Source organism: Rhipicephalus microplus, chromosome 3 (genome assembly GCF_043290135.1).
Source record: "Rhipicephalus microplus isolate Deutch F79 chromosome 3, USDA_Rmic, whole genome shotgun sequence".
NCBI classification, from domain to species: Eukaryota; Metazoa; Arthropoda; class Arachnida; order Ixodida; family Ixodidae; genus Rhipicephalus; species Rhipicephalus microplus.
Window position 1 is genome coordinate 250,483,297 of NC_134702.1, and position 15,738 is coordinate 250,499,034.

The following is a 15,738-nucleotide window of genomic DNA, read 5'->3' on the forward strand; positions in this document are numbered from 1 at the left end:
GCAGCTGTGGTCATTGATCATCGCGGTCACGTACTCAACTCAGCTTCTGTGGGGAAAGCATCTGCCTCCGTAGCAAAGCAGGTAGCGATAGCCTTGGCGATTACGGACCCTTCGTGTCCAGAGATATTTACTGACTCCAGGGCTGCCGCCCGGGCCTTTGCCGCGGGGGTAATCTCTAGGAAGGCTGCCGCTATTCTAAATTCCAGGGGTGTAGTAGGCCACCACACAGTCACCTGGTTTCCGGCCCACATAGGCTCAAAGGTGCATCCGACTCTTCCCAACGCCAACGAACTTGCCCATAACCGTGCGCGAGAAATCACGTGCCGCGGCAGTCCGGGCGGGTACGGAGGTGGGTTCGCGGATAATTTTAAATATCTATCCACTTGGCACTTTTAACGAAGTGACGTCCCATTATCACTTGTCTAAGCGAAGGTACCCGCTTCCGCATTCCAAGCTCACTCGGCCACAGTCGTCGGTTCATCGGATGCTACAGGCAGGTTCATTCCCATCTCGTAGCACATTCAGCCACTTTGCTGATGGCATAACTCCAGGATGCCCTAGTTGTGAGGCACATAACTCTACACTCGCTCACATGCTCTGGCAGTGCCCGGCGTTACATGGCGCAAAGTTCAGCACAGAAGAAGACTGGGAGAGGGCTCTTTAAAGCCCCGAACTCCCAGTCCAATACTCGGCAGTTCAGGAGGCCTGCGAGCCGGTGGAGAGCCGCGGTCTTCCAGTCCCGGCGTGGACGGGGCCAGCAACTGCGGCGGACACCTCTTAGGGGGGTGTCTGACCAGTTCCCCAGGACCAAATGAAGTTCATTTCACTTCACTTCACCGCCATGCCGTCGTAGCAAAGCGTTGGAAACACCTTCTTGAGCATCGCGTTGCACTGTCAGCGCAGTGCTAAACGCTACAGTCCTTAGAGTGTTTTGTGTGTGTCCTTTTTTAATATAAAGGAAGACATACAAAACATAGACATGTTGTAATGGCGCCTCAGATATGCGCAATATTTGCTTTTTAATTTGCAATCTCACAACTATAAACGCTAAACCTTGAGCAATATTGGTGGTTCCTGCGGATGGGGTTGGCCGTTTAGTGCTGTTGAAGGTATTGTTAGGGCGAACAAACAGACAAATGTACAGACAGACACCCAGACAGACAGATTAAATTTTTTTTCGTCGAAGGTCCCCAAGACAGACTATCATCTTTAGAAACACCATATGACGTCACAACCGGCAGTGGTAGCGACGTCGCGCATTTGCCCTACATGGCAGGAAAATGAATTTTTTTCCTAATTGTTGACCTGTTACGTGTCTTTATTATTACGCGATTTTATTTCGCCTTGTGCCTCGCAAATTGCATGCGGGTTCATGAAGGAAAATTTTGCCATGCAGAAAAGTAATTTCGTTTGTAAAAGCTGTGTGTGTCGTACTTTTCTTCGCTTTTCTTGTAAGCATTTTTGGTATCGTGTCCCAGCTTTTTCAATACATCTGCATATGAATTCACAAGAGCAGCTTTGATATATATTTTTTTCGTCGAAGAATGCCTTCTCAGTATTGAAAGCTTCCTTTAGTTTTTGTGCATGGTATATTCACATCCCTGTCGTGACCAGGCCATGACCAGGTCGTTACATTTTACGTGAAATAACACGTTGCCCATGTTTCGTTGATCACGGCCATTTTATCTTTTCGTTCTTCTCTTGTGGTTACGCATCCTTTTATATTCCAGTAAGCTCCTAGTTCTTCAACTTAATCTTCTACAGTCTATTTTAATGCAACATGACAAAGACCCTTCTCTGATGATATTTCATTTACTTTGGCTTGGACGACCCCATTCCATTTTAATTATTACAAAGCTGGCCCATGGTAGCATGAGAGGATAAAATATGAAGAGTGTAAACATATACTCGCATGTGGCTGCACACCTCAGCGCTATAACAATGCGAAAATTTTGCTCAATATACGATTGAAGATTTCTTAGTGCTGCAACGTCACGAGTGGAAAGCTGGTGCCCGAGTGTTTGTGTTCCGCCTATACCATGCCTTGAAACTAGCATGAGATATAGAATTTATACTGGACGTACTGAACACAAAAATGGGCCTAACTTGGTTATGGAGAGAGGTGCAAACCGTGAATGATTAAATGACAACAGAATATCTCTTGTGATGATCCCCATTTAAGTTATTTGGACCAGGTTTTTAATACTTGTGGTTGCTGTTTTTATTTCAGAGTACTTCGAGCTTGTATTGTTGACTCTGAGCACCAGGCATATGAATGAAAGGCACACAGGCGCTGCAATATTGAATGAATTTCAAAGGTGCATAGAAGAGTTTGGTATGGAAGAAAAAGAAGTGCACGCAGTTACTGACGCTGGTTCCAACATGAGGCGCGCATTGACTCTCGCTCGCACAGAACACCACTTATGTATAGAGCATGCCTTGCAGAATTTGGTCATCAAGGACGGATTCGGAGGCGTCCCAGAACTTCACAGCTTGTTGATCAACTGTCGTGAAATTGTGAAGACTCTGCATAATCGAGCTTTGGAGCTTCAAGAGATTGCGGACTCTGAACTGAATGCCACGGTACAATCGTTAATAAGCACTGCGGAAATGCTCGAACACGACGAAAACGATCCAGTACTTGACGAAGGCTATCAAAACAGCGAACACTCGTACAATGCCGCTTCAGTGGCACGGAGAGGAGCAGTCACCATGAAGCTCGACACGCCTACAAGGTGGCATAGCATATTGGCGATATTCGAGAGCCTCCTAGCCAATAAGGCTGCACTTAAAAGATTGCTGGCTTGGCTAGGGCACCCGTTCCCGGGCATTGAAGACTGGTGTCTTATTGAATAATTTGTGAAATTTCTGAGCCAATTTAAGTGCGCAGTGGAGCTGTTTTCGCAGCAAAAATCTAGCACGTTCAATTTGCTCATAGGTATTAAAAGCGAGCTTCTCACTTCATTGAAAGACTCATCAGGAAGTAGCGACGTGTAAGAAATGAAGAGAGAGAGAGATGTTGCAGAAGTTTAAACACAGGTTCCCCCTTACCGATGCTATGGTCACTGCATCACTTCTTGATCTCAGATTCCAGAACCTACATGCCGTTGAAGAGTACCTGGCACAGAAGAACACATCAAAACTTGAATTTCTAGCGAAGCAGGTGCGTCGCCATATCAAAGGATGCGATGTCATAAGGACAACTGAACGTGACATGCGCCCTAACAGTGACGCTTTGATGTCCTTAGCCCGGCGTCATTCCAATACACCACAGCATTGGACAAATGAGATCAATTCAGAATGTCACGCACTGTTAAGTAAGCCTTGCGCCCAAGTGAACGACCTACTGAAGTTTTAGAAAGACACTCGGGACGAGCTGCCTTGGTTCTCGTGCCTGGCTAAGAAAATGCTGTGCATCCCGGCCACGAGCACCCCAAATGAAAGAGCCTTTTCTGTGGCTGGTCTTGTCTTTCGATCTCGAAGAGCCAATTTGCACCCGCTAACTGTAGATAAACTTTTGTTTATTCATGATAACTACACAATCACTGCAAATCTTGCCTATGAGCGACATTTCTATACAAACATTGTTTTCTGCCCAGTTCGTTTGTTTGCTCGTTTGATGCCTATTTTCCAAGTTTCTTTGGTTTCAAAATGAATATTCTACATTATCCACAGCATGGTGTGCTTGTTTTCTCATTTACACGTAAAAAAATCTGGTATGACTGACACAGAAAGTTGCACCGAAGTTGAATTACGTTGTGCATCACGAAAAATATTTTTGAGAAATAACTGTGCATCTGAGCAAATATTGCATTTACTCTCATCTGCACAAATGACTGTCGACCGGATTTTGTCTTTTGTCTTGAGGGGGGATGCAAACCCTTCTTTCAACTTGCATCACGGCTGAGAAAGAGAGGGGGTCGTGTTGGTGTCGCTAAAGCGGACAGCAGGTGCTGGCGTGGCTTGAGGGGGTCAAATGCGACTTTTGCACCACCCGCCTCGCCCACGCCCATGTCTACACTTCATTTCACTGTGCTGATGTTTAGTTGACTAAATGCACAGATTTGTTTTCTTCCGCATCTTATACTGCTGCATAAAACATTCTCACATTGTAAAAAGTAGGTATTTTGATTCGTTTGAAGGAAATTTACATTCAAGGATTGACAGTTACTCAAAAAAGCGATTTCATGCAATCGCAATAAGAAAACTCTTAGCAGAGGCGCTTCTTTTTTCATGCAGCGTACATTGTAAAAGTAAGATCTGATTCAGAACAAGCGAATGTATACCTAGACCGAGTGACGTGCGTCGGTGCTTGCTCATTGTTCCGTGAAAGAAGGTTTCATAAAGTATGACGTAGCCAACAAGCAACAAACTGCTGCATCTTAAATTTAAAAAAAACAAGCGAAGTGCTGCACCTTCGTGGTAGAACATGGACATAGGTTGAAATACACGTTATTTTTTATGAAAGCGAAATAAAAACCATTTTACAAAACGCTTTGCATTCATCGTGATTTTGACACATCTGTGTAGTGTCCTTTATGCTATTTGAATGAACTTCCTTGAATTTCAACTAATTCAGTAACCTGTGGCATAAGAGCCTTTTGAATTTTTAGTTTCGGTTTTCGCGCCGCCGACGAAAATTTGCCGCGCGCCGCCGCCGATGAAATAACCGGCGTGCGCCGACGCCGCCGCCGACTCCGAACGACCCCCACGCCGCCGCCGGTCGAAATCGCCTCGGCGCACACCTCTACTCGCAACGCTGACGCAGAGAGCGTCCCCTAACCCACGCTCACCCCCTCCCCCCTCCTTTAGGCATTTCTAGGACCCCGCCGTGCTTACACCCCTATCGCGCATGGGCGTCCCCTCCCCTTCTTTCTCTTCCACGCTCTCCCCTCTGTCGTTTCGCTACGCCCACTCAGGCAGGGTCTGCTAGCAAGTTTCTTGATTGAAAATAAGTCACAGTTTCGACGCAAGGGCGAAGCAGTGAATGCGATAGCAACTTGAAGCAGATCGAAATCGCATTCAGTGAAGCAGATCGATCTGTCGTGGTTACGGTAGTGCCATACTTGTCAACTCATCCTTAACCTACACACGCCGTAGTGACATAACCTTCAACAATATTTTATGTGAATCTGTTTGGCTTGAATTCAACCATAGTGTTATACCATTGAATAGCCGTAGTACTATTATAGCTTCCATTTATCGGTCACCTTCATCGTCGTATTCCGATTTTTGTAATCAGTTAAGCATCATTCTTAATAACCTAGTGAGGGAAAATAAAAACGTTGTCTTATGTGGTGATTTTAATATAAACATTAATGATCCTGATAGTGCATCGTGCTTAGAATATATGAACTGTTTATACTGCTATGGCTTTACGTCGCATATCTCAGCACCCACTAGAAACGATTTAATAGGTTCGAATACCCTAATAGATCATATCATCTCCAACATTTCACGTTGCAGGTGTAATAGATCATAGCATTACAGACCATAATCCTGTATTTTTCATTCTGGGCTCCGAAAATACCAAGGCCAGTAACATCTTTACGCAACACCGATTCGACGCGGACAAGTTCGTGCAAATAATTAGCACAGTAGACTGGACATCGGTGACTAAACTAGACTACGCAGAAAAGGCTTTTCAGTCTTTCTCAGAAGTAATAGCTTCAGGTATAGGTGCATGCACCACTTCCACTACTGTCACGAAGTGGTATCGTTCCCCTAGAAATCCATGGATAAGCAACTCGTTGTTGAAGTGCATTAATAAAAAGAATAACCTTCATAAGAAACCAAAGTCGCAGCCTTATAACCTCGCATTAAAATGCCGCTTTCACAAACACTTAGCAACATTATCTTCCTTACTTAGGCGTGCTAAGCGCAATTACTACCGGAATCTCATTGTAAAAAACACAGGTAACACGAGACACTGCTGGGAAATCATTAAAGAATTTTTGAACATGAAAAACTGTTCAGAGCCCACAATAAAAATAAAGCAAGGCGACGAAATGTATACTGACCCTGTAAGAGTAGCCGCCACGTTCAGTGAGCATTTCTGCGCATCTGCGGATACGCAGCAATCGCCAGGTCATTTACGCAATATACCACGGTGTACTCATTCTTTTTATCTTCATTCCACGTCTGCAGATGAAGTCCTTCAAGTCATCACATCACTAAAGACCACAAGTGCTGGTTTAGATAATATTGATCCTTTTAAAGTAAAACTAGTTTCAAACTTAATCTCACCACCTTTGGCAGTAATTATTAACAAGCTGTTTTCAGCGGGTGTGTTTCCGAGCTGCCTTAAGGCTGGTAAAATAGTTCCAGTTTTTAAGAAGGGTGATAAGACTTTTGTACAGAATTATAGGCCAATCTGTATCCTGCCTTTCTTCGGTAAGGTAATTGAAAAGTTATTCCACATTAGATTAATGCGTTATCTGAAAAAATTTAATCTTTTATCCTTTTATCTCCACAACAATTCGGATTCCGTCAAGGGTATTCAACTGAGCTGGCACTAATTACCTTAACGGAGGAAATTAAACAAGCTATTGATAGAGGGTTACTTGTGGGATCTGTGTTTATCGATTTGACGAAGGCTTTTGACACTATAAATCATCACGTTCTACTAGCTAAACTGGAATCATTTGGTATGTCTGGTCCGCCACTAAGTTTTATTAAGAGCTACCTCAGTAACCGGTCTCAAATGGTTTACGTTAATGGCCATCTTTCAACGCCGAAGTTAATTAACGTTGGTGTTCCACAGGGATAAATTTTAGACCCACTTTTATTTTTGATGTTTATTAATGATCTACCTACCATTCTTACAAGGACCAAGTGCATACTTTACGCTGACGACACAACTATTTTTCAGTCATCTAAATCAGTTTCTTCACTCCAGTCTGACCTCAACACAGATTTACATAACATAACTTTATGGTGCCAGGCCAATTATCTTCAGATCAATGCTACTAAAAGCGTGTTTATGTTATTTCATTCCCCACGCATTTCACTTGACATACAACCTTCCCTTCACATAGGTAATACCGTCATAAACATTTCCAGTGAAGCGCGGTTTCTTGGCGTCATCTTAGATAGCGAACTAAAATTTCATAAACATGCCGCATCACTCGTTAAAAAGATTGCATTTGGTATTCACGTTATCATCAAGACACGAACTTATTTTCCGCCTCACATCATACGTACTTTTTATTTTGCTTATATTCATAGCCATATTTCGTATTGCGTATCATCTTGGGCCAACACATATTTCACGCACTTCGAACGTTTGCAGCGACTTCACAATCAAGCAATTAGATTAATGACTTTCAGCCCATTTTACTTCTCCTGCAGCTCGTTGTTTCCTCAGCTTAACATACTCCCATTGAGACAATTATTTTGTCATAGAATGTCCATTGTCGCCTTTAGACTCATCACGCATGACATTTTTATAGCATGCATTGATCATCGTCACTTAACTAATGATAACACGACCCGGTTTTTCAAGTGCATTAATCTTCTTTTGCCGGCCGTAAGGACAAACTATGGCAAGTTCTCAACCTTATTTACAAGCATAGCCATTAGGAATTCATTGCCTTTCGAATTGAAATCATGGCATAACATCCAAATTTTCACTTCGCGCAGTAAGAAATATTACGTCCAGGAATTAATCAACTCATCCGATTTGTGTAATTAACTCTTAATAGCTCTCCACAGTTCTGTGCTATTTCACTACTTCAATTTGCCTTTGTATAATTGATAACACTGATAATGAAACGTGTTGCATTTGCCACGTAGAGTTCATTATTATTGTTTTTTGTCTTCACTTGCTTTTGACTATTTCTTTGTTATTTTTCAATAGTGAGTATTACCATTATGTTGTGTATTGATGGTATTTTTATTGTTAATCAAGATTATTCATTATTACTCACAAGTCCGTATACTATTGCTGTATTTTTTGTAATTACCCCATCCATGTAGCCATAGGAGGTCCCCCTGTCAGTTTCTCTGAAACTTTGGGACCTCCTGCTGTAATAACGCTAACCATGTAACTCAACTGAACTATTAATTAAACTTGACTTGACTTGAAATGTGCAGCACGTTGCTCACGCACAAATGACGTACGAAAACAACACACACAGGACTCTTAACGCGCCGTTTAAATAAAAACAACGCACGAAACGTAATCACAGGTACAGATATGAGTGCGAACTAAGGAATGTCCCAGTTAATTCGCTGTTTGAAAAGCACGCTCTTTTCGCAAACCGGGCCTGCCCAGAGAGCGAAGTGATCTTTCTGCACCCGACAACTAAACTCAATCATTCCGATCAAAGCCGAAGGAGCGCGATTCTGCACCACTACAGCATAAGTGCGCGGATAAGGCCCTTTCCCTCCGCGGAGCGACGCACGCATGGGAAATGAGGGAGCATCTGTAGCGCATCGTGAAGAGATGGGCGCCGACCTTTGCGCTGAGCGCCGCTCATTGCGCCGTTTCGCTGGTAATGCTGAAAACACGCTATTATGCTCAGTGGTAGATATAAGTAGCTTACCGTTTCAACGGTGAAAAAGGTGCTCCTACGCGGCTCGGTGGCTAACACCACGCGCTTACCTACGTACGGAAGGTCGGACGTTCGATTCCGCGCGCCAGTCTTTTTCTGGGTCAGTTTTTTTTTCTTTCTTGTGTTTTCACATATATAGATACGTATACATATACGGTGAGTGACGGCGACGCCGGCGGCAAAATCCAGCCGAGAGTGTCCATAGGCCACTCTATTCTATACTCCATATGATTGCTATAGCAATAATACCTGACTGCTCGCGCCTCACAATGGTTCACTGGCCACCCACTATATATAGGCCCTGGATCTTGGCCTCCGAGGTAGTGCCGGTGAGAGATTTCCCCTGTGCATTGTTGAACAATGAAAATGCACAGCGTGCGCCTTAACTAAAAGCGGACTGCGGGTCTCAGTGTTCAATCGGAGTCGTCTGTCTCTCCTTGCCAATTAGCAGCGATTGGAAGTTTGAATGAATTTGAAATTGAATGAAGGAGGAAATAAACAGAGAGAAAGAATGTAGGGAGGTTAACCAGAAAGATTTCCAGTTTGCTGGGCTACACTGGGAGATCAAAATTAAGGTGGCTTAGTCACCTTATAGTTTTGGCACCAACTCTCTGCGACGTTACAGATGCTGATAGCATGCATTGCAACCTGTGAGAAAAGTACTTCAAAAGAAGTTACTGCTGTAATAACGAACTGTAAACTCTCATTTATTACTGACATTCGATTTTGGTGTGAATAACCGCAATGTCACTTTGGTGTGCCGAAATGGTATATCAATTCAGTGCCACGCGACCCCAGTTAGCTTTTTCTTTTTCTTTAAGCAGTCACATTCAGCAACGCTGTCTTCCGCAACGCACGTTGCACTGCCAAAGACACCGCAACATTGCAAGTTTCCATCGGCAGCGCACATTGCGCCACGTCGCTGCAAGCGAAACGAAGACGTGCCAGCAGCAAACATCGCATCTCGTCAACGCCCAGCCGGAAAGCCAAGCATGATAATCAAGAAGGTTTCACAACGCCGCCCCGCATATATTGGTAAAACTTATAAAAAAAAATGTTTCTGCGAACAGCGGCCGTGAGGCACTGTATGGGGAGCTCTTTTCGCCATGACTGCAAAGCACATGCGAAGGCTAGGCGATGGGCGAGAGAAGGAAAGAGCTAGAGGAGAGGGTAGTGAACAGCTGAATCGGGTGCATATGGCTGGCGTTGATAAAATAGAGGAGGCGTTGTCGTAATATGAAGACATGCTGCTATTCCATTAACTGCTTCGCCCATTTAGGGCATCAAAACTAAGACTGTATGCCCACCAACTCTCAAATCTTGAGAGATTCCGAATTCTGAGAGATGCCGTAATGAGGGTCTCTGGAAATTTCAACCATCTGGTGTTTAACATGCACCGATATTCATCGAACGGGAACTGCTGCAGCCAGGATTGAACTTGGGAGCTTTGCATGCAAGCTAGCAAAGCAAATTTAAATACTGTAAAAATCATGAGTACTCCAAGCATTCAAATATTCACCTAAACCACTACAGCATCGGCTTTGCCTGCTTGCAAGTTATGCTGTAGAGAGTTTCCACAGCTTGAACATAACTTATTTCAATTCTGAAACCTAGAAACTGAGTGGGGCTTCTTTTTTCAGACTTGTGATAATGAACGACAAAAAAAGCTAGGACAGCTCCAAAAGGTGTAACATTATTCACTGCAAATATAATGAAGCTGAATAGCAGCTCTAAAACAAGGGCTTCTTGGGTGCTACCACAATACTTTCTGCATTTTTCACATGAGTGAATCGCCAGCCTGCACCGCAGATGCAGTAGGGAAAAAGGGCATGCTCATCCCTCCAATGGAAAGGCCTATTTTGCCAAACCACCACAAACGTCACTGCTCGGTATTCCATGTCATGTCCCCAACACATCATGCTCGTTCATGTCAACACTTCAGAGGTTATCTACCAGTTGGTGTCAATTTTAAGAAATCACGTGCTCATTAAAAGCTACATTCACTCCGTTAGTTCGAAATCGTGCTTAATTCGAAGTATTTACACGGTCCCGTATTATGCAACGCAAGTTTGAGTGGGTAATTTGAAGCGGCGGTCGGCACAAGTCCAGTTAATTCAAAAACTTTTTCGAAAACTTTGGGTGCAGTGTGCCTATTCCCGATCCAGATTTCGCCATGAACCTACGAAAACGACTGCCCTTAAGAGCAACAAGGCAATGTATTTTAACACTAATGAGTGGTAGCTGAAGCACCACTGGCTCGCTATTTCCAACACTAAAAATAATATATATATCTAAAAACACATCTTTTGATCATCTGAAATATCCACCTGTAAAAAACATGTGCTACACTGCAATACAGCAGTGACGTGCGGGCAGCATATCGCAACGTCGGCGCGTCAGTTTATTCCTTCTTTCTAGGAATTTGAAGGAACTAATAAAGGACAGTCTGGAGAAATCCGCGATGTACGCGAACCTCCAAGTGCCAGTTGCTCCAGCACAGCTGGTGGAGTTCTCACCTGCAATGCCTACTTGGGAAAATGGGAAACTGGTCGAAAGCTTCAATGACGATCTTTTCGAGCCAAAACACATCTCGAATTTCATCACACTGTTCATTATTGAATTGTTTATTTTACAAGAAAAAATGGGCGAATGGCCACATCAAGACGCGCTGACACAGCGAGGAGCAGGCAACATGCTTCCAACGTGTCACTACTGCATTGCAGTGAATGAAGATGTCTTGTTTTTCGCAAATGCACAATTCGGTCTTTCTTTTTTTGCAGTGACAGCAGTTACGCCCGGAATTCCCCCTTGTTTGCGGCAAAACTGTGACCAAGTATTGCTGGAAAACATAACCCTTGGGGCCACAAAACAGCCGGCACAGCAAACGACCAGCCCTGAATAATTTGAATAATTTCAGGTTCCTTGCATTCTACCTTTACAGCAAAAGCTGTTACGAGATGAAAGCTTGGGTCATGCACGGAGCCTTAGTTGTCCACCGCCGCCGGTGTGCCTAACCACTATTGCAGAAATAAGAAAAAATGACCTAGTACAAAGGACACAGTGGGGCTCGAACTCGTGTCCAGTATTCTACCACTAAGCCCTGCTAGTGCTAGGGACTTGTTTGCAAACTTGCCTTGGGCAGGCTTGATATTGGGAAAGGAAATGCAATAATATGAGAAATAAAGCATTTTAAAACAGCAAAACAACCAGTCGTCACACAATGCGAATAGCGTGACAAGTGGGTCGTCTAATGCTCCAACCCCTTACAAAAACTTGTTTTTGATCACTTATTAACTGTGGCACAAACCCACTTCAGGCTTCATTCCTCATCGATGTCATTCACTGCATGAACAATTGGCAAAAAATTCCTTGGAAGTGTTCAGCGGATACCACGCTTCTTAGAAGAATGACGAAAGATAGCATAGCGAATGCCTGCCTACTACCCAGAAATTATTATTAATGCCGTAGTGGGTACCCAGCAAGTGTGCTTGCAGCAGTTACCCAATGAATGTTTAGAAAAGGCTCTAAAAGGCCGCTCTGCTAGCTTTCGCTGTGACTGTGCTGGGCTCTCCGCACAGGCCTGGCATTTTTTTTTCGTATGTTCTGTTAATTCGAAAGCCCGCTTAATTCGCAGATTTTTACTGTCCCGGAGACTTCAAATTACCAAGGTTTTACTTTATGTAGTCTATCGCTCGGAACACAGTACTGAACATGCAAATCATGACTACAATCCCTAGTAAGTGCTCTTACACATATAGTAGACATAACGCAATGATTTCACTGTCTACACTCCTTCCAGTGTTTTTTTACATCTTCCAGTGAGTGCACGCAGAAAATGCCTAAATGAAAAAAATATGCCTCCCCCCCTTCCCCGAAGGGAATTGCGAGGAAATGTGACTGCAATTGCGCAGCGTCCGTAGCGGCATTTCACAGGTGAAAACCCAGTGCTAGAATATTTTTTTTGGGGGTCTTCCACCGTGCTGCCACGCGTGGCATTTTTCTGTCACAAGAAACACGATATGGGTTTCCAGCGCTAGTAGCGAGGTTAAAAATGCACGGTTAACAAAAAATGCACGGTTAAAAAACACTACGGAGTGAACAAAACAAACAGCGTTCTCGGCTTGGCCTTGGGGTTTCACAGTGCGAACGATGAGAGAAGGAACAGCAAAGCACTGCACCTACCCTCTCCTACACTCTCGCAACACATGCTCCGGTTGCTAGGGGCGAGGATAAGCACGCGCGCCTGCAGATGTTGCTATCGGAGAGGGCAGTGGACGGATCCTAACGGATGCCTGACATAGCTTGACTAAGAAAGGCATCACCATTTCAAAAAAAAAAAAAAAAAAGAGGCCACAACTTTATTATCTCCTGTGCCAGTTACAACCAGTGTAATCTGCATGCTAACAACCTGGCTATTTATGACAGCTCGCCAATGCCAATGGATGCACGTATAATGCAGGTGGGAGAATAATAGTAATGCTTTCTGGGTTGAGAGGGAGGAACTACAGTCTTTGGGTGCACCAACTGAGTGACCACCGCGATGAAGACTGCTATCGTAAATGCCCACAGCACCCCATGGAGGCCGCTTCACATGCTGGTCTCGTGGCGTGGTCGCTGCTTGGACTTGGCCCTCCGCTTAGGCCGATGCTGTGGCTGCTGGGAACTGCAAGAGATAGCACCCATTAGGAGTATGCCCATGAGAAAGGTCCCATAACACAAAGCCCATAAGAAAGGTCAAGCACTGAGCGGGTTTCTTGATTACACTGCAGTAACGTAACAGCTGAACAAATACTAGCACTTACTTAGCAAGACACCTGACAATTGGTGCAAACAGAACCTATAGTGCTAACAACTTTTTTTGAATATATCATGCTGACCAACAAAAGATTCATACTTGTGGTAACCACACTACTCACTGTAGCAGAGATCACCACAGCTTAGCGAGGGCCGCATATATTGTTGCCTGCTCACGTATGGCGCACTACTCCGATCGTGCTCAACTAGCAAAGCGTTATTGAGCGACCCATGGCAAAACAGACAGTGTACAATTTCTCATCCCTGGACGCAGACAGCAAAGGGCCCCACATGCGGATGTATACCAAACCGTGAGCATGTCACAGCTGCCATTGGAAAGCTTTTCACACACCACTCGGGAAAAGGTTCCTCAAGACTATGCTGCACACTCCCGCAATGACCACTGGACCTGGTCGCCAGAAAAAGGGCACATCTTGTACGTGCAGGCCTCCTATAACACTGCAGCAGCAGTTCTACCTAGCCCGGCCCGAAAACGCCATGCTCCAGCCCGCCCGAGCCCGGTCCAACCCAATGTATTTAAATATAGTCCGTACGTGCCCCAGGCTTCAAATGTTTGGGCTCGGTCCGGCCCATTTCAGCCAACTATGCCCTGAGCATAAACGAGGCACTTATGTCTGATCTTCGGTAATTGTGAAGATACCTGCCACACACAAGATCATTTTTAGAGTGTTTTGAGAAATTTTTTTTAGTGACATGATTTTCTCTGTTACTGTGTATTCTTTCGGTTAATTACACAAGTAACACTTTTACAAAATCATTTCAGGGTAATATAAATTACAAGTGAAGTCGTAGCTAGCTGTCTCATCAGTGATGGAAGTGACTTTTTACTTTTTGGAGCATACATTGGAGCAAGAAAAGTAGTTTTGGAGCAGCCATAAGTGTTTTTGAAGTGGAAAAAAAATTTTAGTTTGGAGCAGGTATTGGTGGAGGAGCAAATACAAAACTTTTCATACACCAATTGGATTTCAAAGCATCATCAAAGCACCTCACGAATATTATTATTATTTATTTTATTATGAAGTGTATTTCATGTACAGCAATGAATGTAAACTTCGAGAAGTAAACAAAAAAGATAGCTAGTTGTCAAAAATGGGCTGTGAAATGAGCTATATATTTAAGATACCAGTATTTACGGTAGAAATGAAATCAAAGTGGAACAGCTGAGAACCCCTTTTTTGAAGTAACCACAGCCCCATATAATTGCTGCCAAACAAGTAGTATACATAATCGATAGGAAATAAAAGCCATCCTGCTTATTTTCACACTTTACCACACTAAGTGCATGTCTAGCTGAAAGAAAAAAATTGTTAATTAATCTATAAGATTCACACGCCAGTTTCTGTCGCATAGATGACATCAGGGCCAATAATGCTGTACACTGGTAACATACTGGGATGCTGGTATACAGTTGTTTTTCAGTTTCTTTAGGACTTATGAGCTGGTCAAACAGTAAAAGTTCATCATTCTCATATTGTCAGTGCCATTTTGGAGCAGTTTTTGGAGCAGTTACTAACAAATATTGCATTTTGAAGCAGAATGGAGCAGGATTTCTCTTTTATTTATTTATTTAGGTACCCTCAGGGCCAGAGGCATTAGAGAGGGGAGTGGGTTACAATAGTTACAAACATAATATAAAACAGAGCATAAAAAAAGGTATAAACACAACAAAACCAGGAAAATGCAATGTACCTCAGTGTTACACGTTATACAATGTTAGCTAAAGCAGTTTAAAAAAGTTGGTGGTCCGAGATCGTTGCCGTCAGTGCGGGTAGGTGGTTCCATTCCTGTGATGTACGCGGTATGAATGACTGGGAAAAGGAGTTAGTTCTGCAGGACGGCAAGCCGACTCTACGGACATGATTTATGCGAGCTGAAATGTACCGAGGAGGCAGAATTAGTTCGTTTCGTAGCTGGCTGTGATAGAAAAGCTTACGGAAAAGACAAAGGCGAAGAATTTTCCTAAGAGATGATAAGGAAGGTAATCCGAGGCTAGATTTCATAGTGCTTATGCTGGCAGTCCGGTTGTAGTTAGAGAATATAAAACGAACAGTTATTTTGAACCATTTCAAGTGAGTGTATTAGATTTTCTTGGTTAGGATCCCAAACTGATACAGCCTACTCCAGTTTGGAGCGGATAAGCGTCTTGTAGAGAGTTAGTTTTAGTGTTGAAGGAGCCTGTGAGAAATTTCGACGTACGTAGCCGAGCATGCGATTAGCGTTATTAATTACGTACGTGGTATGCACGGACCAAGTGAGGTCGGTAGTAATATGTATTCCGAGATATTTGTAAGTGCTGACAGATTCCAGAGGAGCATCGTTCAGATTGTAAGTGGGCAATATACGGTTAGTTCTAGATACGCGAAGGAAC

At 43.7% G+C, this 15,738-nt stretch overlaps 1 protein-coding gene across 1 annotated transcript in view; it reads right to left on the reverse strand.

Moving 5' to 3' along the window:
* Nucleotides 1-12,897: 12,897 nt before the first annotated feature.
* The window catches only part of Mlf (myeloid leukemia factor), a 53,741-nt gene continuing 50,900 nt past the window's right edge, over nt 12,898-15,738 (reverse strand). The window contains exon 6 of the mRNA XM_037420116.2: nt 12,898-13,218. Coding sequence (XP_037276013.2) covers nt 13,143-13,218 — 76 coding nt within the window. The 3' untranslated portion in view covers nt 12,898-13,142. The remainder of the gene's footprint in view (nt 13,219-15,738) is intronic.